Source organism: Erinaceus europaeus, chromosome 1, assembly GCF_950295315.1.
Source record: "Erinaceus europaeus chromosome 1, mEriEur2.1, whole genome shotgun sequence".
In the NCBI taxonomy this organism is placed as follows: domain Eukaryota; kingdom Metazoa; phylum Chordata; class Mammalia; order Eulipotyphla; family Erinaceidae; genus Erinaceus; species Erinaceus europaeus.
The window spans coordinates 10,396,549-10,423,509 of NC_080162.1; the positions used below are offsets into that span (position 1 = coordinate 10,396,549).

Consider the following 26,961-nt stretch of genomic DNA (forward strand, 5'->3'; position numbering starts at 1 on the left):
TGTGTTTCTCTCCCCTCTCTCTGTCTTCCCCTCCTCCTCTCTCCATTTCTCTCTGTCCTAACAACGATGACATCAATAACGACAACAATACTAACTACAACAATAAAACAACAAGGGCAACAAAAGGGAATAAATAAATAAATAATTTTTTTAATAAAAAAATACTTGCTTAAACATCACCTGAAATGATTTTTAAAATTAGGACAATATCTGGGGCATGTTGATGGTGACACACTTGGCTAAGCACATACATCACTAAACACAAGGATCTGGGTTGGAGCCCCAGCTCCCCACCTATAGGAGAGACTTTTCACCAGCGGTAAAGCAGTTCTGCAGGTATCCATCTTTCTCTTTCTATCTCTCCATCCTCTCTTCCTTTCTCTCTGTCCTATGTAATATAAACTAGAAAATAAATAAATAAATAAATAAATAAATAAATAAATAAATAAATGGAAACTGGCTGCCAGGAGCAATAGATTCATAGTGTTGGCACTGAGCCCCATGGACAGCGCTGATGGGAAAAAAAAAATCAAATTAAACATCTACTGTTATTTTCTATTATTTCTTCAGTCTCCAAATATAAAATATGGTGCAATATCCACTTCATCACTTGGGGAGAAAGTGCTGAGTGTGAATCACGTTGATCCATCTAGACAGACAACTGGATCTGAGCAGTCATCTTCCAAATCGAATCGAGCAGAAGGTATTTCTCTTTCTGAACTTCAGCCTACTGGGTCACGTTTACTTGGATAAAAGTGACTGAGCAAAGTCTGTCAGTGATTTGGGGTTGGTTTTGCTAGCTGTGACTCAACCTGTCTTAAGTATGCAGAAGAACAACGTATTGCTACAGAAAAATTCCAAAGAACCCTTTGAAAGATAAAATGAGGGAGCCAGGAGGCAGTGCAGTGGGTTTAAGTGCATGTGGCGCAAAGTGCAAGGACCGACGTAAGGATCCCAGTTCGAGCCCCCAGCTCCCCACCTGCAGGGGAGTCACTTCACAGGTGGTGAAGCAAGTCTGCAGGTGTCTATCTTCCTCATCCCCTTTTCTCTCCCTCCTCTCTCCATTTCTCTCTGTCCTATCCAACAACAATGTTAACAATAATAGTAACAACAACACTGATAACAAGGGCAACAAAAGGGAAAAAAATGGCCTCCAGGAGCAGTTGATTCAAAGTGCAGGCACCGAGCCCCAACAATAACCCTGGAGGCAAAAAAAGTAAAAGATAAAATGAAAAACACTAAAGAAAAGTTATCATTTTCTTGTTACATTGAACTTTCCTGAATTAAAGGGGATGGGATTGTGTAGGAGGACATTTCCAAGCAGAGTATGCTTAATTAAAAAAATAATTAAATCACATTGTATTGTAATGCTATATGTTTATGTGGACATCGTTATATATCAACTTCTATACATGTTACATTAAGCAAAACAAGGAAAATGCCTATTTTTATAACTCCTTCCTTCCTACCGGTTTGAAAAATAAAATGTCAGAGTCTTTTCAAATTCTGCTGTGAATTTTTAAAACAGCCCACATTTGCTAAAGTGTCTTTTCTGCAGCAGAAAGCTGTTATCCTTGCGTCTCTTTAGAGTCAGATGTTGACTTGTTCCCATTACAAATGAATGTTGCTGGTTAGGTGACCTCAGGATGTTCACACTCCTTGCTTCTCTACAGGTTGTAATGACGCTTTCGTTGAAGTTGGCATGCCTCGAAGTCCTTCCCATTCTGGCAGTGCTGGTGACCTGAAACAGCTGATGGGTCACGCCAAAGTTGCCTGTGCTAAGAGACAGACGGTAGAATTGCTACACGGCACAAAAAACTCTCATTTACAGTATGTCTTTTCATCTTAAAACCCCACGCATGGTCCTTTGAAAAATGTATAAATCCTGGGGCTGGGTGGTGGCACACCTGGTTGAGCACACCTGTCACAGTGTGCAAGGACCCGGGGTTCAAGTCCCCAGTCCCCACCTTCAGGGGCAAAGCTTTGTGAAGCAGGCCTGCAGGTGACTCTCTGTCTCTCTCCCTGTCTATTTCCTCCTTCTCTCTTGACTTCTGCCTGTCAATTAATAAGGACAATCAAAAAAAAAAAATTAAAGGCAGTGTATAAAGCCCTGGGTTTGTTTTAAATTATTTTAAGTAGTGTTCTCTGGTTCAAGTGAGGTTACCCTTCCTCATAGATTTTTCATTTCTCTTATTTCCTTTTCATTGAAAACTTGTATTCTGGACTAGTATATGGCAATTTCCCCTCTTTTTTTTTTTATAGTCCCTATCCATTTATCTTGGTCTTCTAAAACATTTATTTTGCTCTGAGATGAATATTTTCTTTGCTTTTCAATAATCAGCAAGACAATTTTCACTTTCTAATTTCTGGATGTGAAAAATTCCTGCTGTGAACTGTCCTTCATTTGACTTTGAATTTTTAACTTTAGCTATAGTTTTCTTCTTTTGAGATAACTAACTGATAACTTTGGGAATAAATGCATGATGGTATAATTCTTTTATTTACTACAAGTCACAATGAGTATAAACAAATATATACGCACATATCTCTGTGTGTTGCATTAAACATAGCTTCCTCTTCTATTGCTCATTTCTATTAACTTTCTTCTTTTTTCTTTTCTTTTAATTTTTAATTGCCACTAGGGCTTTGGTACCCGCACTACAGAATCACCACTCCTGGCGGCCATTTTTTTCCAGAGAGAAATTGAAAGGAGCAGGGGAGATACTAAGAGGGAAAGGAGGCCACTTGCAAACTTGCTTCACTGCTCATGAAGCGTCACCCCCCCCCCCCCATGCAGGTGGGGAACAAGGGCTTAAATCCTGCTCCTTGTGCATGGTAATGTGTGCACTCAATGAGGTCCCTTTTGCAAGACTGTCTTACTAATATTTTTCTAAAAGACAGAGTACTGAAATGGTTATATATCAAGTCTCCATTGCCTATCATACTCTATCCAGCCTATCGCCTCCTCGGTTTTATTTATTTCCTCTTATTTCCTTACAGAGTAGATTATCTTTAGGCAATTATAATAGATTGTTACTTGATCTTTTTTTTAGCAATTTTTTTTTTTTTTGCTTTTTATAAACTCTTTGATCAGTTAATGACTATTCCCATTTCATTCAAGCCGGCTTTATCTGACACAATGATGTTAATACCCAGAACTAGTTGCCAGAGGTTAGAGGAATGATTTTTCTCTTTCTTCTCCATATTGAAGTTTATCCCTTTCATCAATAAGTGTGTTCTGAACTTACCATTTCTCACATTAATTAAGTTGTACCCCCTAGAAGTCTCTCCCTGATTCTAATCTCTCATTAGTTTGATCAGTAATTTTGTTAATGTAATTTCAGTAATTTTTTTTAAACACAAGTCAGATTCCATCGTATTTTTATGTAAAACCACCAGTTATTTCATTGTGTCCTCTCCTTTGCTTATGACATGTCTCTGAGTTGCTGTTCTCCTGGACTTTTCTACTGTTGAGCCTTAAGATGCCCTTAAATTCCAGTTCCTCTGTTCTTTGGGAAGCCTTCGAAATTTTGGTCAAGCAAACAAAATACTTAACATCTGCTTTATGCTCCAATTGCCCTCTCTAAAGTCCTCTGTTAATAGAGTGAGCAGACAAGCTCTTATACGATCATTTAACATTTCCCACTAGAAGAACCACTTTCATACCCTGCTTCTGCATGACGAACAGGTGTCAGAAAGAACATTTCTTGTTCATTTACTGCCTTTATCAGTGTGTATTTGTTTATAGCATCATATGTTTTACTCAGGCTAATTAGATCAACTACAGGGTCACTGAATTCATGATACATTTTTGTATAGGGAGAAAAGTCATGACTTTTCTGACAGCCCGGTCTCTGACTCTGGCTTGACTGAATCTGTTTCGACTCTTACGTGCCTGAGTCACTGAGATCTTCCTGATGAAGTTAGAGATCTGCTTTGTCTATTTTTTTTTTTGAACTGCTTCTTAGTTCTGTAGTACCATATTTACTATTTCATGAACTAGTTTTAACTTCAAGTCTATGGTCAGAAGGTCTGGATTCAAGTCCCAGCTGTGCTATTCACCAAGAGCCATGAGCTTGGATGAGGTACTTCCCTCATTTAAAGTTGGGGTATTATTGATGGCTATCTCACAGTGATGTTCTGAGGGTAAGTTGAGATAATGGGTGAGATATCCATGGTTGGGAATGGGTGCATAGTGGATGTGGCTCATAGGAAATGTTCAGAGGGTGTAACTATCATAGTGGAGTGTTAAATTCCAAACTGTGTTTCACAGCAGCACTGACAGGTTGCTCTCAGATCCTGAACTGAGCTCTGCCGAAAGCCCTTTGGCTGACAAGAAGGCTCCCGGGAGTGAGCGCGCTGCTGAGAGGGCTGCAGCCGCCCAGCAGAACTCCGAGCGGGCCCGCCTGACCCCACGGCCCTCCTACATCAACATACAGGTAACGGGGAGAAATGGAAAACACCTTCAGACATAGGGCATCAGGGCTGGAGAATGGAAAACTCACTGAATGTTTGGCAGTCAAAAGGGAAAAAAAATCGGCTTTTCTTCCGCTCTCGAGTTGAAATTAACTTGAAATATGCTTGCCAGAAGGCTGAGTGGGGGTGGTGGGTCACCAGGTGAAGCACACATATCACCATGCCTAAAGACCTGGGTTCGTGTCCCCGTTCCCCACCTACGGGGCGGGGGTGGGGACTGTTTATGAGCAGAGAAATAGGTCTGCAGGTGTCTTATCTTTTTCTCCCTCTCTCTGCCTCCCCTCCTTTCTCAGTTTTTCTCTGTTTTGTCCAATTTAAGAAAAAAAATTAAAACTTAAAAAAATAATAAAGGGGAGTCGGGCTGTAGCGCAGCGGGTTAAGCGCAGGTGGCGCAAAGCGCAAGGACCGGCATAAGGATCCCGGTTCGAGCCCCCAGCTCCCCACCTGCAGGGGAGTCGCTTCACAGGCGGTGAAGCAGGTCTGCAGGTGTCTGTCTTTCTCTCCTCCTCTCTGTCTGCCCCTCCTCTCTCCATTTCTCTCTGTCCTATCCAACAACAACAACAACAACAATAATAACTACAACAATAAAACAACAAGGGCAACAAAAGGGAATAAATAAATAAAATAAATATAAAAAAAATAAAGGTCCCTTGGAGCAGTGGGTTCATAGTACAGACATTGAACCCCAGTGACAACCCTCGTGGCAATAAAAAAAATAAGCAAATAAATAAATATGCTTGCTGTAGTAATTAGGTGTTGGTTTTATCACAAACAGCACGATAGACAGGACTTTAGCTTAAATAAGAACCATTTAAAACATCATATGTGATGTAAAAATGGTCTCTGTCACAGCTTTGTGTAAATGACATCATCTGTGATTAAATATTTTAAAGAAATGAAGGCTTTTATTTCTAAGCATTACTGCCTCATAACTGTCTCAAACAGTTAAGTATAATATCCCTTCTATGAAATGTAGATAATTAATTTGTGTGACTTCTATAGTTATGAAAATGACTGATAGGAAGCTTTAGCTTTTGAAAGTAGATGCTAAATATTGATGGTTCTCTTGGTTCATGGAGTTTCATGCTTATTTTGAACAATTTCCTCAGCAGGGATTTTCTCTGTATCCGTTCTCAAAGTATTAGGATAATTACTTAAAATGAATTTGATAATGAACTTCAGGCATCTGCTTTGCATATAGATGACAGTATGAGTGCTGAGGGTTTTATGCTCTTAGAGACTCCTCTCAATATTTTGCTTTAGTACCAGATCTGCTACTTCAAGATATTTATTTTCTCCATTCTTTTAGCTTCAATCTGAAGCAAAACTTTACAAAACCCTAGAAACAAAAAACCTGCCACATATATGCCAAGGAAATTTATGGAATCAGGGTCATTGTGGGATGCGGAAGGTGGAAGGTCTGGCTTCTGTAATTGCTTCCCAGAGGGATAAAGAATAGGAAAGCTATCAGGGGAGAGGATGGGTTACAGAGTTCTGGTGGTGGGAATTGTGTGGAGTTGTACCCCTCTTATCCTATGGTTTTGTCAGTGTTCCCTTCTTTTTTTAAAATTTTTTTTATTAATTTTTATTTTATTTTATTTTGAGAGAGAGAGAGAGAGATACACCAGAGCACTGCTCAGCTCAGGCTTATGGTGGTGCGGGGGATTGAACCTGGGACTTAGGAGCCTCAGGCATGAGAGTCTGTTTGCATAACCATTATGCTGTCTCCCCCGCATCAGTGTTCCCTTCTTATAAATTTAAAAAAAAAAGAAAAAAGACATTACTCAATAAAGTAAATTAAATATGAAAAAAATTATGGAACAATTAATGCTTCTGTGATTCCAGTGAAAAATTGCAATTCAGTGCATTGGTTATTACTATTAATTCTTTTTATCCCATTGAACATTTTCTTAAGTTTTTAGGTGATTTTTTTTTTTTTTTTACAAATACCATGACCTTTATAAAGTGCCCTTGTTTCTAGCTGTATTTCATATTTTAAATATTTATTTGTGTACTTATTTATCTTTATTGCCACCAGGATTGTCACCGAGGCTTGGTGCTTGTAATATGAATCCATTGCTTCCTACAGCCCCATCCCTTTTTTTTTTTTTTTTACTTTATAGGACAGAAATTTAGAAGGGAGGAGGAAATAGAGAAAAAGAGACACCACACCCTTGCTTCACCACCTGTGAAGCTTCCCCACTGCAAATGGGGACTAGGGTTTGAAACTAGCACCTTGCTCAGGGTAACATATGCTCTCAGCCCCTATAGTTTACATTTAACATGAAATATCATATGTAATATTAAATGCTTTATATTTAACATGAAGTTATTGATTTTCCTGGTAGATTTATTTATTATAAGTTAAGTATTTTCCACTTAAGAAGTATCAAACTTCCTTCATGATGATGCTGTTATGCCTGCCATTTATGTTGTAGTTCTTGACTTCTTCTAGCTCAGTTCATGCCTATATGACCTGTTTTTTTATGTTCCTTTCTTTGAGAATGGATAAGCAAGTTCTTAGAGATGGTGTCAGCAGCCTAAACATATATGCTGTTAACGAAGAACCAACTCTTCATATCAGTAAGAAGTGAAAGATAAGGGTTCTATAAGGCAGACTGTATCAAGAAATAACATTTAGTGAATCGTTTACATACGTGAAAGGAACAGTATCCATCAGGTTGTAGTATACCCGGTGGAGTGCCCATGTTAGCATATGAAAAGACCTGGGCTCAAGCCCCTGGTCCCCACCTGCATGGGGATAGTTTCATGAGCGATGAAACAGTGCTGTCGGCGTCTCTCTTTCTCTCTCTCATTTAAAAATTTATTTATTTATTTATTCCCTATTGTTGCCCTTGCTTTATTGTTGTAGTTATTATTGTTGTCGTCATTGTTTGATAGGACAGAGAAAAATGGAGAGAGGAGGGGAAGACAGAGAGGGGGAGAGAAAGACAGACACCTGCAGACCTGCTTCACCGCCTGTGAAGTGAACCTCCCAGCAGGTGGGGAGCTGGGGGACTCGAACCGGAGTCCTTAGGCCTTCCGGGCTAGTGTAGCCGGTGGGAGAGATGATCCAGGAACCAAGCTGGTGGTGGTAGCAATACACATCTTTATTCATGTGGGAGCCCCAGAGTCGGTTGTGAGTGCAGCGGGTTAAGCCACGTGGAGCCAATACCTCAATGCCGGCGACATCCCGGTCTGCATGCCTGATCTCCTCTAGGTCGGGATGCAGAAGAAAGAGAAACCAGAACTAGAAGTGGCTTTTATACGATAAAACCGGAAGTGGCAAGTCAGAAATGGAAATGGCTAGGAAAGGGGGTGGAGAAAGGAAGAAGTCATGCTGGGAAGGTAGAACTTCATTAGCAACTGTTGCAGTAGAAGGAAGATAGATCAGTGGAATGGGTGGGGATCTTTCAGGCACAACAATGGTTATGTAAATAGGCCATAGTATCAGCAATGCAGGATGGAGCAGGGGGGCTGGTTTAATGCCCGACATAGGCAGGTCCTTTTGCTTTGTGCCACATGCGCGCTTAACCCACTGCACTTCCACCCGACTCCCTCGTTTTTCTTTTAAAGAAAAACTTCCAACTCATTGTGATGAGTTACTTGTCAGAAATACCAATGTATCATTCTAATTAAGAAGTTTGGAATACACAAATTAGGTTCATCAGACTTGAACTGGGTTCTGTCCCATCGTGGTGTAAAATTTAGGCAGTGTACCAGGAAAATTCATGGCTCAAAACTTTTTTTTTTTTAATTACAGAGTGGTGGCATGTCATTTGTATACACTGGCAATAAAGATATGTTCTTTGCTTTATTTTTAGGCTTTTGATTATGAACAAAAGAAACTATTAGCAACTAAAGGTATGTATGATATGTTGATGGTTGATACTTTGCTTTTTTTTGAATATCTTGTTTTTAGTTTTGATTTTCAGTATGTATGATGAATTGAGAAATTGGACATTCATAAAAATCCAGAATACTTGCTTCAAGTGGCATAAAATTTAATGAAGTTGCATATGTCTTGTTGAGAGAGTTAACAGTAAATCATTGAAGAAATGGTTTGTCGTGTTTTTAACTTATTGCAAAAAATATTCTTTGTAGTAATTGTAAGACAGATTGTATCAAGAAATAACAGTTAGTGAATTGTTTACATACATGAAAGGAACAAAATTCATCAGTACTTTTTTTTAAAAAAATATATTAAGAATACCACAGGGCTGGGGAGACAGTGTAATGGTTCTGCAAAAAGAAGTTTATGCCTGGGTCTCTGAGGTCCTAGGTTCAAATCCCCAGCACCACCATAAGCCAAGCAGTGTTCTGGTCTTTCTCTCTGTATCACTCTCTTTCTGTCATTAAAAAAATGAAATACAAAAAAAAGTTTCTTACAAAAAAGAATACCAAATACATATATATTTTTTTTTTCTCTTTTTCAAAGCTATGTTAAAGAAACCAGTGGTGACTGAGGTCAGGACACCCACAAATACCTGGAGTGGCCTGGGGTTTTCTAAGTCCATGCCAGCAGAAACTATCAAGGAGCTGAGAAGGGCCAATCATGTGTCCTATAAGCCAACCATGACGACCACTTTTGAGGTTGGTGGCATCATACTCTTGTATTGTTCCTCACCTGCTCCTTCCACAAGGAAGAATGGTCACCCCTTCCCTATTAGTCAGTGTTCATTTACATGAGGAAAATTACTGATGGCGATTTATTTTCCTATCTGTTTCAACAAAATGCATATTGCTATAAAACTGACAATTATATATTGCAATCATTTTTCCAAAAACATGTATTTTCTGAGAGAAGGCAAAGCAGTATTCAAACATATGTGGTGAGTCTCACTTCTGCAAGGCCTTACCTGAGCTCCCGAGTTCTACCTGTGAAGTCACCTCCCCACTGGCTATACTAGGATCTTCTCTCAAGGCTATTGATTGGCCCTGAGGACATGTACATTTGGGTGAATGTGTCTTTGTTAAAGGGGAGAGTACTGTAAATGATTGAGCTGAGCTGAGATTAAGGGCAGATGTAATAATCTACAGAATTGTCTTTAAAAAAAATTCCCTGTACCAAAATGTGTCACAAGTAAGGCTGCCACAGAGGGGAGGGGAGGGCAAAAATTCAACAAAAATAACTTTTCAGATAGGAGCTAAAAATTCACCGTGTTCAGATGTGCCGGGAACATGGCAGGAAGTATCACAAACAAGGGCTCCAAAATGTTATGGTTCCCAGATGTTGGCCGCTCTTTCCTAGCCACTTGGAGAAGAGATGGGGAGTTCCAGGCAGTCCACACGTGACTCCTACAGCAAAGCCTTTTCAATTTGAAAGTGTCAGATTTTAGCTGTCAACCTTTAGAGATTCGGGGTAAGGCTGGAGAGGGAATATGTACATGTACCCACACAACACTGGAGACACTAGGCAGACACAGACGTGGATGAAAAGGAGGATTAACCCAAGAAAGACAAGTTTTCAACTGTGACTGAAAAACAAACACTGACTAAAGATTTCGTAATTGTTAGTTGCCATCTTTCTTCCATCCATTCATTTTCTTTGTAATACGTGAGATTGTGAATGAAAGACAACAACAGACATGCTGTTTATTTCATTGTCTTTTAAAGCAGAAAAAAAAAAAGATAATAGTTTGGAGACACTGGAAAGAACACTCTTCCTATAGAAGAGTTATAGACTGTTAGACTTGTAGTAGTGGCCTGGGAGACTGTATTAAAGGTTGACAGTATCATCAGCAGTCAAAGTGGAAGAAACATGATGAAAAGTACTGGGATCCTAAGAAGTATACTTCTCTTTTTCCTACCATAGTGCCTAGGAAATACATTTGCTTTCATTGGCAGGGATTTTAAAGCTGCGATGTTAATTTTTCGGCTTCCAACTCAGATATCTAGGGCCACCCATTTCATTCACCCTCTTGGCAGAGTGGAGTGTTAGGTGGCTGGTAATCTTTTTACAGTTTCAGATATAAAATAGTTCATTTACAAAATACTGACTCATGGGCCAGGCAGTAGCGCACCTGGTTAAGCTTACACATTACAGTGCGCAAGGACCCCAGTTCAAACCCCTGGTTCCCAGCTGCAGGGGAAAAACTTCATGAGTGGTAAAGCAGAGCTGCAGTTGTCTCTTTCCCTCTCTATCTCTCCCTCTCTTTTCAGTTACTCTCTGTCTATATCCAATAATAAGTATTTTTTCCCTTGTTCCTTAATCAAACCTGGGTCCTTGTGTGTGGTAATATATGCACTTATCTGGATGTGCCACTGCCTGGCCCTTTATTTTGAGATTTCAAAAGTATAATTTCACATCAAGGATCTCTTTGTATACCACTTGTCACACCCATCAAATTTTCAGGGCGACTACACCAAGATCTCTCTCTCTGTCCCCCACGCCCCCTCATGCCCCTCCCCAGTTCCCACTGATAATCACTATCATTTTTCAGACTATCTTTCTTTCTTCCACTTATCTTTTTCTTGCAAGTTCATTTATTATTTTTCTTTATTGGAGGATTAATGGTTTACAATCAACAGTAAAATACAGTAGCTGGTAGCATTTCTCAGTTTCCCACATAACACTCTAACCACCCCCCATGTAGGTCCTCCTCCGCCATCATGTCTCAGGACCTCCCACCCCAGTGTCCTTTACTTTGGTGCAATACACCAAATCCAGTCCAAGTTCTGCTTTGTGTTTTCCCTTCTGTGTTGTGTCGCAGGGGAGAGAACTTTACCGGAGCCAACCTGGGCTGCTGCTTACTCAGTGACGGGGGAGAGGAACTGGGAACTCTTGGCTGAGCGGGAACACAATGCAAATTTCTCTCTATTGATCAGATACAACACCTTTTATATATCTCTTTAACGGGAAGTGGCAAGTAGGAAAAGGAAATGGCTAGGAGAGGGGGTGGAGCAGAAAAAGATCCTGAAGGTAGCAAGCGTCCATCTAACCAGTGGGGATAAAACCAATACCCTGCAGGCAAAACAATGATTATGTAAATAGACCACAGCGTTAAGCAATTCAGGGGCCTGGTGTAATGACCAACACTTCTGTTCTTGTTTTTCAACTTCTATCTATGAATGAGATCATCCCTTATTTATCCTTCTCTTTCTGGCTTATCTTACTTAATATTATGCCTTCAAGCTCCCTTAAAGATGAGGTGAAGAAGGCGAATTCACCATTCTTAATAGCTGAGTAGTATTCCATTGTGTATATATACCACAACTTACTCAGCCACTCATCAGTTGTTGGACACCTGGGTTGATTCCAGGTTTTGGCTATTACAAATTGTGCTGCTGTGAATATAGGTGTACACAGATCTTTTTGGATGGATGTGTTGGGTTCCTTAGGATATATCCCCAGGAGAAGAATTGCAGGGTCATAGGGTAGGTCCATTTCTAGCCTTCTGAGAGTTCTCTAGATTGCTCTCCACAGTTGTTAGACCAATTGATATTCCTACCTGCAATGCAGGAGGGAGTTTGTTTTTCTTAAATATTGGTTTATAATATTTGAGAATTTTTTATATATTATTATTTTTTATTGCCACCAGGGTTATTGCTGGGGCTCCATGCCAGCACTATGAATCCACCACTTCCAGTGGCCATCCCCCATTTTTTCTCTCTTTCTATTTTACTAGACAAGACAGAGAGAAATTGAGAAGGGATGGAAAGGGGGAGGCAGAGAAAGATAGACACCTGCAGACCAGCTTTGGAGCAAGGGGGCAGAGAGTCAAACCTGGGTCCTTGTGTGTGGTAATATATGCACTTATCTGGACGTGCCACTGCCTGGCCCTTTATTTTGAGATTTTAAAAGTATAATTTCACATCAAGGATCTCTTTGTATACCACTTGTCATACCCATCAAATTTTCAGGGCGACTACACCAAGATCTCTCTCTCTCTCTACCCCCCATGCCCCTCCCCAGTTCCCACTGATAATCACTGTCATTTTTCAGACGATCTTTTTTTTTCTGCTTATCTTTTTCTTGCAAGTTCATTTATTTCAGTTATTTATATTCTAAATATAAGTGAAAATATTCCAAATATGAGTAAGATCATTTGGAAATAAGTGTGTAGCTTTTTATTTCCTTTCGCATCATCAGGCAGGTTGAAATTACAGCCACCCTGATAGCTTCATGGTCAGACTCAGAGGCTGAGGAACTCAAAGGCAGACGGAACATGATATTCTGGTGACTGACCTCACTCACCAAATTTGTTTCCTCTGTTGAGTTATTTGGGGGATGACATGGGTGAGAGCATCTGGTCAAACATGATATAAAGTAATTAAAAAAATTTTATATTTATTTTCCCTTTTGTTGCCCTTTTTTAAAAAATTGTTGTTGTAGTTATTGATGTTGTAATTGTTGGATAGGACAGAGAAATGAAGAGAGGAGGAGAAGACAGAGAGGGGGAAAGAAAGATAGACACCTGCAGACCTGCTTCACCGCCTGTGAAGTGACTCCCCTGCAGGTGGGGAGCTGGGGGCTTGAACCAGGATCCTTCCACCAGTCCTTGCGCTTTGCACCACGTGCGCTTAACCCATTGCGCTACCACCTGACTCCCAATATATAGTAATTTCTAAGTAATATGTAGCAGCTACTATTATTTCCTCTGAATAACTTCACCCTGAAGAGGACCAAGAGCTCAAAAGTGAGCTTGTGTATATGAATACTTACCTGCTAGAAGTAAATTGCAACATTTCTTTTTTTTTTATTCAAAGATATCCCTTAGTAATCTTAAATCACTTTATATGATGTATCTTCATCTACAGTCTAGTCAATTCCTACAAACTCTTTGTGATAGAAAAAGAACCCAGAATGGCTAAATGTGTGACTTGAGATCAATGTCTTATGGGTTTCAGCAGAAAGAACTTGAATTCATTCCATTAAACTTTATTCTACTGCTCACCTTAATGCTTTAATTCATGTATCGCAAAGGTAACATGCAAACGATCGAGAGCCAACTTATATCATCTTAACAGACATGAGGCTCAGTCCAGATACCCTGCAACAGATGAATGGCTAAGAAAGCTGTGGTACAAGAGGGGGTAGATAGCATAATGGTTATGCAAAGAGACTCTCCCGACTGAGGTCCAAAGTCCCAGGTTCAATCCCCCCCACACCACTGTAAGCCAGAGTTGGGTCAGTGCTCTGGTAAAAAAAAAAAGTTGTGGGACACATACACAAGGAAACACTAGTCAGCTGTCAAAAAGGATAAAATCATCTCTTTTTACCTCATCCTGGGTGGAATTTGAAGGGCTCATGTAAAGGATAAGTAAAAAAAGAAAAGAAAAAAGAGGAGGATGGGTATCTTAATGATCTCACTTACAGATGGGACTTCAGAAACAAGTCCCGAAAGGGACAACACAAAGTATAGTTTGGACGGGAGGTGGCGCACTGCATCAAAGCAATGGGCTCTGGGGATGTGGGCAAGAAGGGGAGAGGGGTTCTCTGAGGTCCTAATACTTGATGGTAGCTAAGGGCTTGTTGCGGGGGAGGGGGTTTTGGGGGGTGAGAGTGCTTTGCAGACTCCTATCTCGGGAAGAAGGGAAACTGTATCCATATGTCAGCATCCCCCCCAAAATGAATTTTATTTTATTTAGCTATTATTGGATAAAGACAGAACTAGGGGAGGGGAAGATAGAGAGGGAGAGAGATAGAAGCACATCTGTAGCTCTACTTCACAACTCATGAAGCTTAGCTTTTTCCCTGTGGGTGGAAGCCAGGGGCTTGAACCTAGGTCCTTGGGCACTTCAGTGTGTGTGCTTAACCAGGTCCCCAACACACACACTATGATTATTATTTTATTATTATTTATTTATAAAAAGGAAACACTGACAAAAATAATAGAATAAGAGGGGTACAGCTCCACACAATTCCCACCACCAGACCTCCGTATCCCATCCACTCCCCTGATAGCTTTCCTATTCTTTATCCCTCTGTGAGCATGGACCCAAGGTCATTGTGGGATGCAGAAGGTGGGAGGTCTGACTTCTGTAATGGCTTCTCCGCTAAATATGGGCGTTGGCAGGTCGATCCATACTCCCAGTCTGCCTCTCTCTTTCCCTAGTAGGAAGGGGCTCTAGGGAAGCGGAGCTTCAGGACACATTAGGTTGGTGGGATCTGTCCAGGGAAGTCTGGTCGGCATCATGCTAGCATCTGGAACCTGGTGGCTGAAAAGAGAGTTAACATACAAAGCCAAACAAATTGTTGACCAATCATGAACCTAAAGGCTAGAATAGTGCAGATGAAGAGTTGGGGAGGGGTCCTCCATTTTGCAGACATATTTTGTATGTAGGCATATTTTAGTTATATTCCAAGGGGCCTCTGGCTATACTAGTTTTTTTTTTCCCCTGAGTCTGAAATCTGATATGCAGGTGGATCCAAGTTATTGTCCAGGGAGATCATGTCATGACTGGAAAAGGACCAGAAAGCTGGATCAGGGAAGAGAGTAGCTCCCTAATATGGGAAAGGGGTATAAATTTTCTTAGGATCTCTATCAGGTAGGGAGAATCACCCAGGAATCGGAATTTCTAGCAGAAATTACTCAGCCCTTCTAGAAACAGTCATCTACAGAGTTGACGTCAGAGCCTGGTCATCAGTTCCACACTTGCCCAGGGCTGTCGAGACCACCTCTGTGGAGACGGGTGATGCAGAGTCCTGAGTCTGTGGCCCAGCCCTTCTGGGACTTTTCTTATTTCATCTTCTTGGACTGCTGGTTCCACCTTCCTGGCTGATGCTCAGCAGCCAGTTCACATCAAAAGGTCAAGAAGAGGGTGTGACCCTCTAGACTTCTACTTTTCCTCAGGGCCACTTTACAGGCTGCTAATGCAGAAACAGAATCAACCATTCTTGGGGTGTGGTGTCTTGGTGTGGGATTAGAATTTAGCCTCAGGCATCCTGAGTCCACCAACCCCCCAGAGTAGGTCCCTTACGGGACATGATTTAATATTTTGCTACAGTTCCTATCTGCCTGCCTTTCTGTCTTTTCTGCTCATGATGAAGGGTGGGAGTTAAAACCTGAGCATTATCAAGTGTTGTGAGCAAGGTATAAGAGTGAGGACTCACTCGGAGAGCGTGTCGGGGTGAGACAATAATTCTTTACTTATTGAGATGCCAGAGAAGGGTCCACACAATTCAGACAACACACAGTCAACCCGATACCTGTGAGGCTCACAACATGGTCACCAGTCGCTGTGTCACCGAACTGATGGTCCTTCGTCTGTTGGTGCGACCAGATGAACGAGGGTCCCTGGAAGCTGGGGAAGCAGCTACTTAGCCTGGCCGCGTGTGCTTAAGTCCTTGGCAGCACCGGCAGCATCCCGGTCAGTAACGGTGAAGGTGTTTCATCCAGCTGGTTTCTGAGCCTCTACGTACACTAGTTTGCCTCTGGTGTTCCAGGTTACTCCATCATTGGTCAGTCAGGTTCAGGTTGACATTATTGACATCACAGTCTTTCGTATCCTACTAATACATAGATTTCTGTTTTATCACACGATGCAGGTGCACTATGGTTACTAGGGTTACATGTTCACTACATGAAGGGACAGTTTTAGGTTAAAATGATTTCTGTGAGGACCAGGTGGGGTAGAAGGAGTTGAGGAAAAGTAGAAAGGATTTAAAATGTATTTTTTATGTTTATATTTTAGATATTAAGCACCTCTCTGCTTATAGCACTAACATTTATAATAGACGGTGACTAGCAACACTTTTTCCTTACTCTTTTCCAATGAAAATAAAACCAAATGGACGAATCCAATGCTGATCTCTTAGAAGAAGCACGTGGGGGTAGGAGGTGCCCATGGCTGTGGGCCACACATTCTGAGGCACAGCGAGTTTCCAGGCACAGTGGCTTTGAGGTCTGTGTTCGGATCACTGAGAAGCTAGACCAGTTGTTTCCAGTTTCAGGGTGGCATTGGGCAATTAGCCTGTTCTGAATTGCTCCTTTAGATAAAGCTCAAGGCAGCTGACTTGTGGTTGCTTTCTTTCCTTCACTCGGAAATATGACCCCATCCACTTAATGCTAGCTACAGTGGAGCACTGCGGGTCAGACAGGACTGCTTTGTCCTGCAGTATCTGCCACCACAACAGAGATACCCTCTTTGATCCCATGAGGCCCTTAAAAGTGTCAGTGATGGGGGCTGGGCGGTAGCATAGCAGGTTAAGCGCACGTGGCACAAAGCACAAGGACCAACATAAGGATCCCAGTTGGAGCCTCCTGCTCCCCACCTGCAGGAGGGATGGCTTTACAGGCGGTGAAGCAGGCCTGCAGGTGTCTGTCTCTCCTCCTCTCTGTCTTCCCCATCTCTCTCAATTTCTCTCTGTCCTATCTGTCAACAACAGCAATGACAATAACAACAACAACAAGGGCAACAAGAAAGGGAAAAAAATGGCCTCCAGGAGCAGTGGATTCGTGGTGCAGGCACCGAGCTTCATTGATAACCCTGGAGGAAAAATAAATAAATAAATAAAAGTGATAGTTGTTTTCTCTAGAGGAAAGAAAAAAAATCAGCATTAATAATAAAAAATTAATTTCAAGAGTAACAGGGTTATCTGATTGTTTTAAATCATATATTTAAGTAGGGGTAAATTTATTTGTAGTATTTTAGGTATTTTTTTTTAATTATCTTTATTTATTGGATAGAGACAGCCAGAAATAGAGAGGGTAGTGGGCAATAGAGAGGGAGAAAGACAGCGAGCACCTGCAGCTCTGCTGCTTCACCACTGCAAAACTTTCCCCCTGCAGGTGGGGACCAGGGGGCTAGAACCCAGGTCCTTGAGCATTGTAACTTGTGTGCTTAACCAGCTGCTCACCATCCAGCCCCTATTTGTAGTATTTTACACTAGTTACTAGATACTAAGTAGGAAATTCACAAGGTTCTATTTTGCTTCATGTTTCTAGAAATCAGAATGATCAGCCAAATTTGATATAGCTCCCTGAAGCAAGTGAGTTTATATCTTAGATGAGTAGATTTATATAATTAAAATTTAAATTCAGAACTTTATGTTTATACACACTTTGACCCCATTAATGCTTCTGATAATTAATCAGTTCTGAGTCTTTTGCTTACTTTTTTTGTACTGTATTTTTCTTGCTTCATGTGTCTAATGTTTTTAAGGTAATTTTAGTTATAAGACAATTTTTTTTTGGTTTCATGAGCTTTACAGAAGAGATAACTGAACTGTCTGACTTTTCAGTGTGAATGGATTGCTTGAATATCATAAAAAAGCTTCCTTTTCCCTATGCTCCTCCCCAAATGTTGACTTCTAGCATCCCACAGATGTAGAGAAGAAGCTTCTATGAGACTCCGTAACTTAACAGATAATAATATTCTGTGTTCCAGTCTTTAGCACTAGAAATACATTTCGTGGAGTTTTCTTTCTGATGGATAATGAGACACAGAACAAGTAAACATAAAGGCATCAGTCCAGAACTGGGAGATGGCTCACATTTTGCTGTGCATCAGCCCTCGAACCACAGGGGAACAGTCTGGAAATAGCAGAAGAATGTCACGAGATGTTCTACCTCTCTCCCCCCTCCTCTGTACCTCTCTCAAAACTTTTTTTTTTAAAAAAGAATATTAGTTTAGGAAAATTGGACAGCTAAATGTAGAAAAATGAAACCAGACAACAACTTAGCACTATGTACCAAAATGGATATTAGACATGAAAGTACAAAATAGGTCAGTGAGTATTTCAGCAAAACACTTCAGGACTTTAACATCAAAGACGTATTTGTAGATTCAACTGCATGGGTTTGTGAAATAAAAACAGGCTTAAGTATGTGGAACTTTATCAAACTAAAATGCATCTACACGTAGAAAGAAAGCCAGAATATTAAGGATACACAGGCATCCCAGCAATTGGGAGAAGATATTTGCACATCATCCATCTGACAAGTGATTGATAGCAAATATTCACAAAGAAACCATAAAGCTCAACAAAATATAAAAAAAAATAAAAATGGGCAGACTATCTGGACAGGTCTCTAAAGAGATGTACATACCCCACAGACATACAAAGAAATGCTCCCCTTCATTATCACTAGAGAAATAAAACTTAAAGCCCCATTACTGAGAGTCCACCTCACAACTGTGAGAATGGCCTACATCAACAAAACAGGAAAGGACAAGTATTTGCAAGGATATGGAGAAAGAAGAACTTTGCTACACTGTTGGTGGAAATGAAACTATAGCCTCTATGGAAAACTGTATGGAGAGTCTCAAATATAAATAGAAACACCTTATGATCCAGTAATATCACGCCTAGGCATATATCCAAAGGACCAGAATACATTAATTTGATGGGACACGCACATCCCTGTGATTATAACAGCATCATTCACAACAGCCAAGGAGTGGAAGCAGCCTAAATGCCCATTGGCAGACCGCTGGATAAAGAAGTGATAGGAGAGGGCTCATGAAATAATTCACTTGGATATTGTATAACTTTGCCACATGCGCAACCCAGGTTTGAGCCCAAGAAAGAAGCCTCACTGCTGTGGTCAGACATTAAAAAAAAAAAGAAAGAGAGAAAAAAACAAACCAACTATGGAGACTAAACAGTGTTCTCTTGAACAACACCTGGATCACTGAAGAAATAAAAAAATGAACTTAAAAAATACTTGGAAAAACTGTGACCATGAACTACGAGCTCATACTGACAGGAAGTCAGAGGTTATAGAGGTTCCTCATTGACTGTATGTGGGCCCTGCACCCTGCATCAGACTGATGTGGTAAACAGTAATATATATGTATTTTTTTTCTTCAAGTTTGGGAGCTACTCTCTGCCCTAATTCAGCTTTCTAGCCCTATGCTCAACTCTTGACTATGTCTTCCCAGAAAATATTTTGAGCCCACCTTCATGTTAGCTATAAGGCTTAGGAAAGGGGTCGGGCTGTGGCGCAGTGGGTTAAGCACATGTGGCGCAAAGCGCAGGGACCAGCGTAAGGATCCCGGTTCGAGCCCCCGGCTCCCCACCTGCAGGGGAGTCGCTTCACAGGCGGTGAAGCAGGTCTTCAGGTGTCTATCTTTCTCTCCCCTTCTCTGTCTTCCCCTCCTCTCTCCATTTCTCTCTGTCCTATCCAACAACGAATTGTGTCAACAAGGGCAATAATAATAACCACAACGAAGCTACAACAAGGGCAACAAAAGGGGGGAAAAATGGCCTCCAGGAGCAGTGGATTCATGGTGCAGGCACTGAGCCCAGCAATAACCCTGGAGGAGGAAAGAAAAAAAAAAAGGCTTAGGAAAAAAAAAATCTAAAATCATGGAACCCCAAGGAACATACCTAAAATAGACTTCTTCACTTCTTACCACTCTAAAATCCCTATTCTTGTCTGCTTTATTGCTTTCTGTTTCCTATTTGTTAAACATTTTATCCTGCCTCAAAACTGACTGCCTTTCAGACACCAAGTTGCTGATGCTAATATGATTCCCTCTTGAACTCCATGAGTAGATGGCCTCACCAGTGTGTCCTAGAACCCCATCTCTCCAGAGCCTTCCCCCACTAGGGAAAGAGAGAGGCAGGATGGGAGTATGAATTGACCTGACAACACCCATGTCCAGCAGAGAAGCAATTTCAGAAGCCAGACCTTCTGCCTTCTGCAGCCCCAAAATAATTTTGGTCTATACTCCCAGTGGTGGAGAAATATTAGAAGATGACTAGAGGACTCTGAAACCCAATTCCATCAGGACCCAGAGAGAGAAGAGGAAAGAAAGATATTCAGAAATAGTAATAGGTGTAGCTGTGACTTAAAATGGAAGAGAAAGCAGAACCATAGAAAAAATTGGAATATACACACACACACACACACACTATATATATATATATATATATATATATATATATATATATATATAGAGAGAGAGAGAGAGAGAGAGAGAGAGAGGTAGCTACAGAAATAATAGTCAGCTCATGTCTATTACCTTGGGAGAATCACTGAAGTTTCCAATAGAAGGAATGGGGACTCAGAAATCTTGTAGTAAGTACAGTGTGGAATTGTGCCCCTGTTATTTAATAATTTCATAAATCACTAATATGAATAAAGCAAAGTACTTGGAAAACAATGAAAGTGAAGAGAGCAACTACCAGATCTTATGGAATGTGGCAAAAAGCTAGCTTAGGAATAAAGTTTATAGCCAGCAACACAGACCCAGATTAACAAACAGAGAGCTCAAGGAAACTCTCTAACATTATAACTGAGTCAACTAGAAAAAGAGGAACAAAGAGAAACAAAAGTCAGCAGGAGGAAGGAAATGGTCAAAAGCAGAGCAGAAATCCAGAAAGATGATCCAAGAAACCAAGAGCTGGTTCTTACAGAATGAATAAACTAGATAAACCACTTGCTAGATTCAGAAACAGAGAGCTATGATAAAAACAATCAGGAATGAGAGAGAGAAAATTACAAATGAAGATGGAGAGATAGAATCAAACAAGAATATTATAAATATCTCTTTGCAAATAAATTGGACAAACTAGATGAGATGGATGCATTCCTAGAATCATACCACCTGCCATGCTTAGCCCAAGAGGAAATAGATCGCTTGAATAGGCCAAATTGAATCAGTAGTTGAAAATTTTGCCAAGAGCAAAAGGCCAGGTCCAGATAGCTTTAATAATGAATTATTTTTTATTTTGTATGATATGCTTTCTTTTTAAAAATTTTTATTTATAAAAAGGAAACACTGACAAAAATAATAGGATAAGAGGGGTACAACTCCACACAGTTCCCAACACCAGAACTCTGTATCCCATCCCCTCCCCTGATAGCTTTCCTATTCTTTATCCCTCTGCGAGCATGGTCCCAAGGTCATTGTGGGATGCAGAAGGTGGAAGGTCTGGCTTCTCTAATCGCTTCCCCACTGAACATGGGCGTTGACAGGTGGATCCATACTCCCGGCCTGCCTCTCTCTTTCCCTAGTGGGGCGGGGTTCTGGGGAAGCAGGGCTCCAGGACACATTGGTGGGGCTGTATCCCCTGGGAAGTTCAATTGGCATCATGTTAGCATCTGGAACCTGGTGGCTGAAAAAAGAGTTAACATATATTAGAATATTGTTGCCTTTAAACCATGATGCATTTAATAGTGAATTCTATAAGACTTTGGCAGAAGAACTAACACTGATTCCCCACAAACTCCTCCAGAAAGTTGAAGAGGGGGGAGTCACACCTAAACATGCTCTATGAGACTAACAGCTCTCTGATCTTCTAAGCAGGAAAGGATTCAACCAAAAAAATAAAACTATCGACCAATATCTTTGATGAGCATTAATAAAAAGATCCTCAACAAAATCTTGGTAAATTGATTCCGACAACATATGAAGAGAATAATTCACCACCAACAGGTGGGAATCATCCCTGGGAAACAGGATGGTTCAGCCTCTACCCCTGATCCCCACCTCACTAGGAGTGAAGCAGGTCTGCAGGTGTCTGTCTTTCTTTCTCCCTCTGTATCTCACCCACCCTCTCAATTTCTCTCTGAACTGTGAAAAAAACAAAAGCAAAAAATGGCCACAGCAAGCCCAAGTGATAACCCTGGAGGCAATCGAAAAAAGAAGAAAAATGAAAGTGAAATTAGACCTGTACCTAACACCATACACCAAAGTCAGATCAGAGTGGCTCACAGATCTGGGTATTAGACTAGAAACTCTTAAAATTTATACAAGAAACTTTCCATGAAACTTCAGAGGACCTTCCCATCAAAGATGTGTCTGAGGACTCAACTCCCTGGGCATGAGTAAATAAATGGGATTACATGAAGATAGAGAACTTTGTCGGGGTCTCTGGCGGGGTGATCTCCAGGGGAAAGGTAACGGACCGGTTCTTTCTCGCTCGCACAAGAGACGACACGAAGTAAAGACACTGGCGAGACCTGCAGCGTGCTCAGATCTCATTTATTAGCAGGTGGACATGAGTTAAATAGAAAACCAAACAAAGAGAATTACTGAAATATGTCAGAAATTACAGGTTTCTTAAAGATCAGCTTGCCCTTATGGTAGGGGGCTGGTATGACAGGAATTAATGAGATACAAGACAGTTATTCTCCATGACGCAAGCAACTTAATTATCCAAAGGTATTTGAGAGAAGCATAGGGGTTAAACCAGTAGGATGAGGCAGAGAGAAGATGGATATCAAAAGGCCATATAGTTTGGAATTTCTCTTGTCTGGGGTCTGGGGTGTATGATGGAGTGTGTGATAAGGTGTGTTCTTCTGTGATCAGAAGGTAAGGTGACTTTGAGTAAGTGAATCTTAAAGTAGGCGGCCATGTGGCCTGCAGTTAATGGGGAGAAATATTGGGGTTTCTGTGGGCCTGAGAGTCAAGAAGGAAAGAACTAAGTCTGAGCTTCTCCCCTTTGCTCACCTCGGTTGAGAGGGACTAACCAAGAGGGTATCTTCTCAGACCTCCATCCAAGGATGGGGTAGTTCTCCCTAAGCTCTATCAAGCTTACACATAGTCCCAACAGAACTTCTCTACACACCAAAAGGAAGCTACACAAGAATAACCGGGCAACCCAGTAAAAGAGAAAAGACATTTACATATCATGCATCCAATAAGTGACTGATAGCCAATACCTATACAGAATTGTTACAGGCCTACAGAAGAAGTAAAAATAACCCAGTAAAAAATGGGCCAAAAACTATAAACAGTTTTCTAAGGAAGACATACACAGCTTTCAGAGAAACATGAAGAAATGTTCCACTTCATTTATCATTAGAGAAATGCAAATTAAAGCTGTACTGAGATTCCATCTCACACCTCAGAGAATGGCTTCCATCAACAAACCAGGAAAGGACAGGTGTTGGAGGGGTTGTGGAGAAAAGGGAGCTCTGCTACATTGCTGGTGGGAATGCAAACTAGGGCAGCCCCTTTGGCAGACTAGATGGAGAGTCCTTCAACAAATAAAAGTGGAAGTACCTTATGCCCAGCAATCTCACTCTTAGGAATTTATCCCAAGGGTATGCAAACACTAATTCAAAGGTATATGTTCATAGGTGCATTATTCACAATAGCCAAAGAGTGGTAGCAGTCTAAATGCCCATTGCCAGATGAATGGCTAAAGAAATAATGGGATATTGACTTCACAGAATACTACTCCATAATCAAAAAAGATATTTTGTTCTTTGCTTAGTGAAATACATAAAGAGATGAAAGACACCTACCAGATCATTTCACTTATATGTGAAATCTAGAGATCTGGTTCACATGAATTTGCAAAAACACAACATAACTCCAGAAGCAAATAAACTGTTTCTAAGAGTTTGTGAGGACTGTGGTGGTTATCATCAGGGACACAGAACTGTGTGGAATTATACACTGAAATCTTAGTCTTGTAACCCACGATTAACCAAATATAAAAATGAAAAAGATAAAATGACAGGAAGATGGAGAGAGAGAGCGAGAGAGACAGAGACAGAGAGAGAGAGAGAGAAAGAGTGAGGAAAGAGGGGAAGAGGGAGAGGGGGAGAGAGCAGACATCAGGGGTTTAATTATGGAGCACTTTAGTCCATGGTAAAATATTGAAACCGTGTTGTAAAACTTTAGCTATTGTTAGCAGGGAGACCAGCCCCTCAGGGCTATAATAGACTCTTGTCTAAGAAACTAAGAAAAATGATTAGTATTCTAATTTGATAGTGAGTTGTATTATTTTAAAAGGCATCACACAGAGAACAACGAGGAAAGGGCACCCTCAAAAGTCCTGGGCTCATGACCTTGGGTTGGAAGTAGTCTGGTTCAGGTGTTATCTCTTGGGTCTCTCTTTGGGACCAGTCTGACTCTATTCTTATTTGGAATGGCCATAAATCCTCTCTCACTAGGAAAGTGGGGTACCACTTTACAGATGGTCCCTGAAGTAAAGACTTCTAGGATACGTATCTTCTCCTTCCTACTTTCCTGACTGATAGTAACCATTGTTTCTGCCTCTTTCTTTTAAAAAAAAATTATTTATTTAATTATTCCCCTTTTTTTTGCCCTTGTGTTGTTTTATTGTTGTAGTTATTATTGTTGGATAGAACAGACAGAAATGGAGAGAGGAGGGGAAGACAGAGAGGGGGAGAGAAAGACAGACACCTGCAGACCTGCTTCACCGCCTTTGAAGTGACTCTCCTGCAGGTGGGGAGCCCGGGGCTTGAACGAGGATCCTTATGCTGGTCCTTGGGCTTTGCGCCACCTGCGCTTAACCCGCTGTGCTACCACCTGACTCCCATTTCTGCATCTTTCAAAACACCCTGTTTGTGATAAACTTAGACCAGTGGTTATCCTGACGGTTCCTTGAGTCAGTATAGTAGTAGTGGTCTCTACCAATGTTTTGCTTTATGTTGCATTTTTAGAAATGCAGATAAATTTATAGAAAATATATTATGGGGGGCAGGTAATTTCCACACCTGGTAAAATGCACACATCACAGTGTACAAGGACCCAGGTTTAGGTCCCTGGTCCCCACCTGCAGGGGAGAAACTTCACATGTGGTGAAGTAGAAGACACTTTAGGTGTCTTGTCTGCCTCTCTCCCCATTCCCTTTCAATTTCTCTGTCACTACAAAAATAAATGAAATATTTTTTAAAAATTTATTTTATTTATTTATTCCCTTTTGTTGCCCTTGTTGTTTTATTGTTGTAGTTATTATTGTCGTTGTGGTTGTTGGATAGGACAGAGAGAAATGGAGAGAGGGAGGGGAAGACAGAGAGGGGGAGAGAAAGACAGACACCTGCAGACCTGCTTCACCACCTGTGAAGCGACTCCCCTGCAGGCGGGGAGCCGGGGTTTAAACCGGGATCCTTATGCCGATCCTTGTGCTTTGCGCCACCTGCGCTTAACCCGCTGCGCTACAGCCCGACTCCCCATATTTTTAAAATTTAAAGAAAATATATTATTGGAACAGGAGGGAAGAATAAAATCAACATTGTCATTAGAGGAGGATTTGGTGACAGTTGTTGAGATGGAGAGAAGGAGGGAGATCGGGAGTCAATTTAGAGATGCCAGAACTTGCTGCAGGGTTGATGAGGTATGGCCAAGTGGGAGAGGTTACTGTTGAGCATTTGTGTCAATGGCACCGTCATTATTGAGTAAAAGGAATTCTGTGGCGGGAGTAGGTTGGAGCATAACCATTGGGACCGGCAATTTCTATTTCAGGCATTTTACAATGAAAATGCCCATTAGTGAAATGACGGTCTGAGATTGGTCCCTCTATAAAAAGTTCAACAGAGAAGTCAAATCTGGAGGTGAAAATGTGAGTTATCACTGTCATTACTGCTTGAAAGAGGCTGAGGTAACTTTATAAGGAAGTGTAGAGAGTGGTAAGAGTGCTAGGAAGAAAGCCATGGGGTCATCAGTCATTTGGAATAGGATGAGGAGGAACGTCTTACGGAGGCTACAGTGAGGTAGGCGACATGGTGTTCTTATGCCTTGAAGAAGAAAATGTTTATAGCAAGGCATGGTATGGTGTAGTTAGGTTGTCAAAAGATTGAATTTCGGGATTTTTTTGACATGAGTTGCATATTGTAAAGGATTCTCAAGTAATTACCCAAGAAACAGCTTTCTGTGTAATCAATCGTCAAAGGAATTCAACACCACTAACCGAGCACTACAGAAAAAAAATAAATGTATGTAAAACCAGATGACATTTGTCATATAGAGGAAATAAGAAACAGAGGAAAGAGAAGCGTCCAATAAAGGCCTTTATCCTTTAGCCTTATACCACAAAGGAAATGGGAGGAGCGGGATGTAAAGATGGAGAGCGTCTAAGAGATCTTGATGAAGGGATATTAGGGCTTTGGTGGTAGAGAGCTATGGCTATATGTTTTGAAGAGGTGAAAATTGTACTTCTAAAACATTGTTAGACTCCTGTAAAGCAAGGCTACCTTATAAACCAAACTGTCATCAGAAACAAGAACTGAAAATTAGAGAATCTTGAATACCATAGATATAGTACAACCTAGGCTGGGTACCTGTAGCACAGTCAAGTAAATTGATAAAGGTCTGATGGCATGCAAGTTTAGTGACTACTTTGAGATAGTGTTCGTTATTTTTGTTTGGACTTGGGATAATGAAAAAAAAAAAAAGCAGATTGTTCTAAACATGAGTCATTTGTTTGAGAGGGTGTCCCGCACTTGTTTGGATGATAGAGACACAGCACAAATGCAGCTCTGTCACGTCCCACTGTTATTTTGGGAGTCAGACTTCTTCCAGAGCACTGTTTCTAGCAATACATCTTCACCCAGCACTCTTGTCTGCCAGGTCGGATGGAAGATGTTTTTTCACACAGTAGGGAGACATCTTAGCACTTCCAGGAGTCTTTATTCTGTGAACTTCCCGAACTCTGCTGGGCCTCCTTACATATCAACTCTCATAATGAAGAAAAAGACATCAGTATGTATTAGGATGGGCCCTTGATGACTGTGGACAGAGGCGATAGATAGATACCATAGCCTCTTCCTGAGAACCAACAAGTGTGGGAATTGTGGTTAGCAGTCAAAGCCAATGCCAGGTCTAATTTAATTC

General features: G+C 41.0%; 1 protein-coding gene across 6 annotated transcripts in view; it reads left to right on the forward strand.

Annotated features, from left to right (window-relative positions):
- The window catches only part of BICC1 (BicC family RNA binding protein 1), a 326,137-nt gene that overhangs the window by 282,229 nt on the left and 16,947 nt on the right, over window positions 1-26,961 (forward strand). For 5 of the 6 annotated variants that reach the window (XM_060189826.1, XM_060189940.1, XM_060190007.1 and 2 more), the window contains 5 exons: window positions 571-703; window positions 1,674-1,830; window positions 4,274-4,439; window positions 8,301-8,340; window positions 8,915-9,069. In XM_060189826.1, the coding sequence (XP_060045809.1) occupies window positions 571-703; window positions 1,674-1,830; window positions 4,274-4,439; window positions 8,301-8,340; window positions 8,915-9,069 (651 nt within the window). The remainder of the gene's footprint in view (window positions 1-570; window positions 704-1,673; window positions 1,831-4,273; window positions 4,440-8,300; window positions 8,341-8,914; window positions 9,070-26,961) is intronic. The other variant, XM_060189875.1, reaches the window with a different exon arrangement.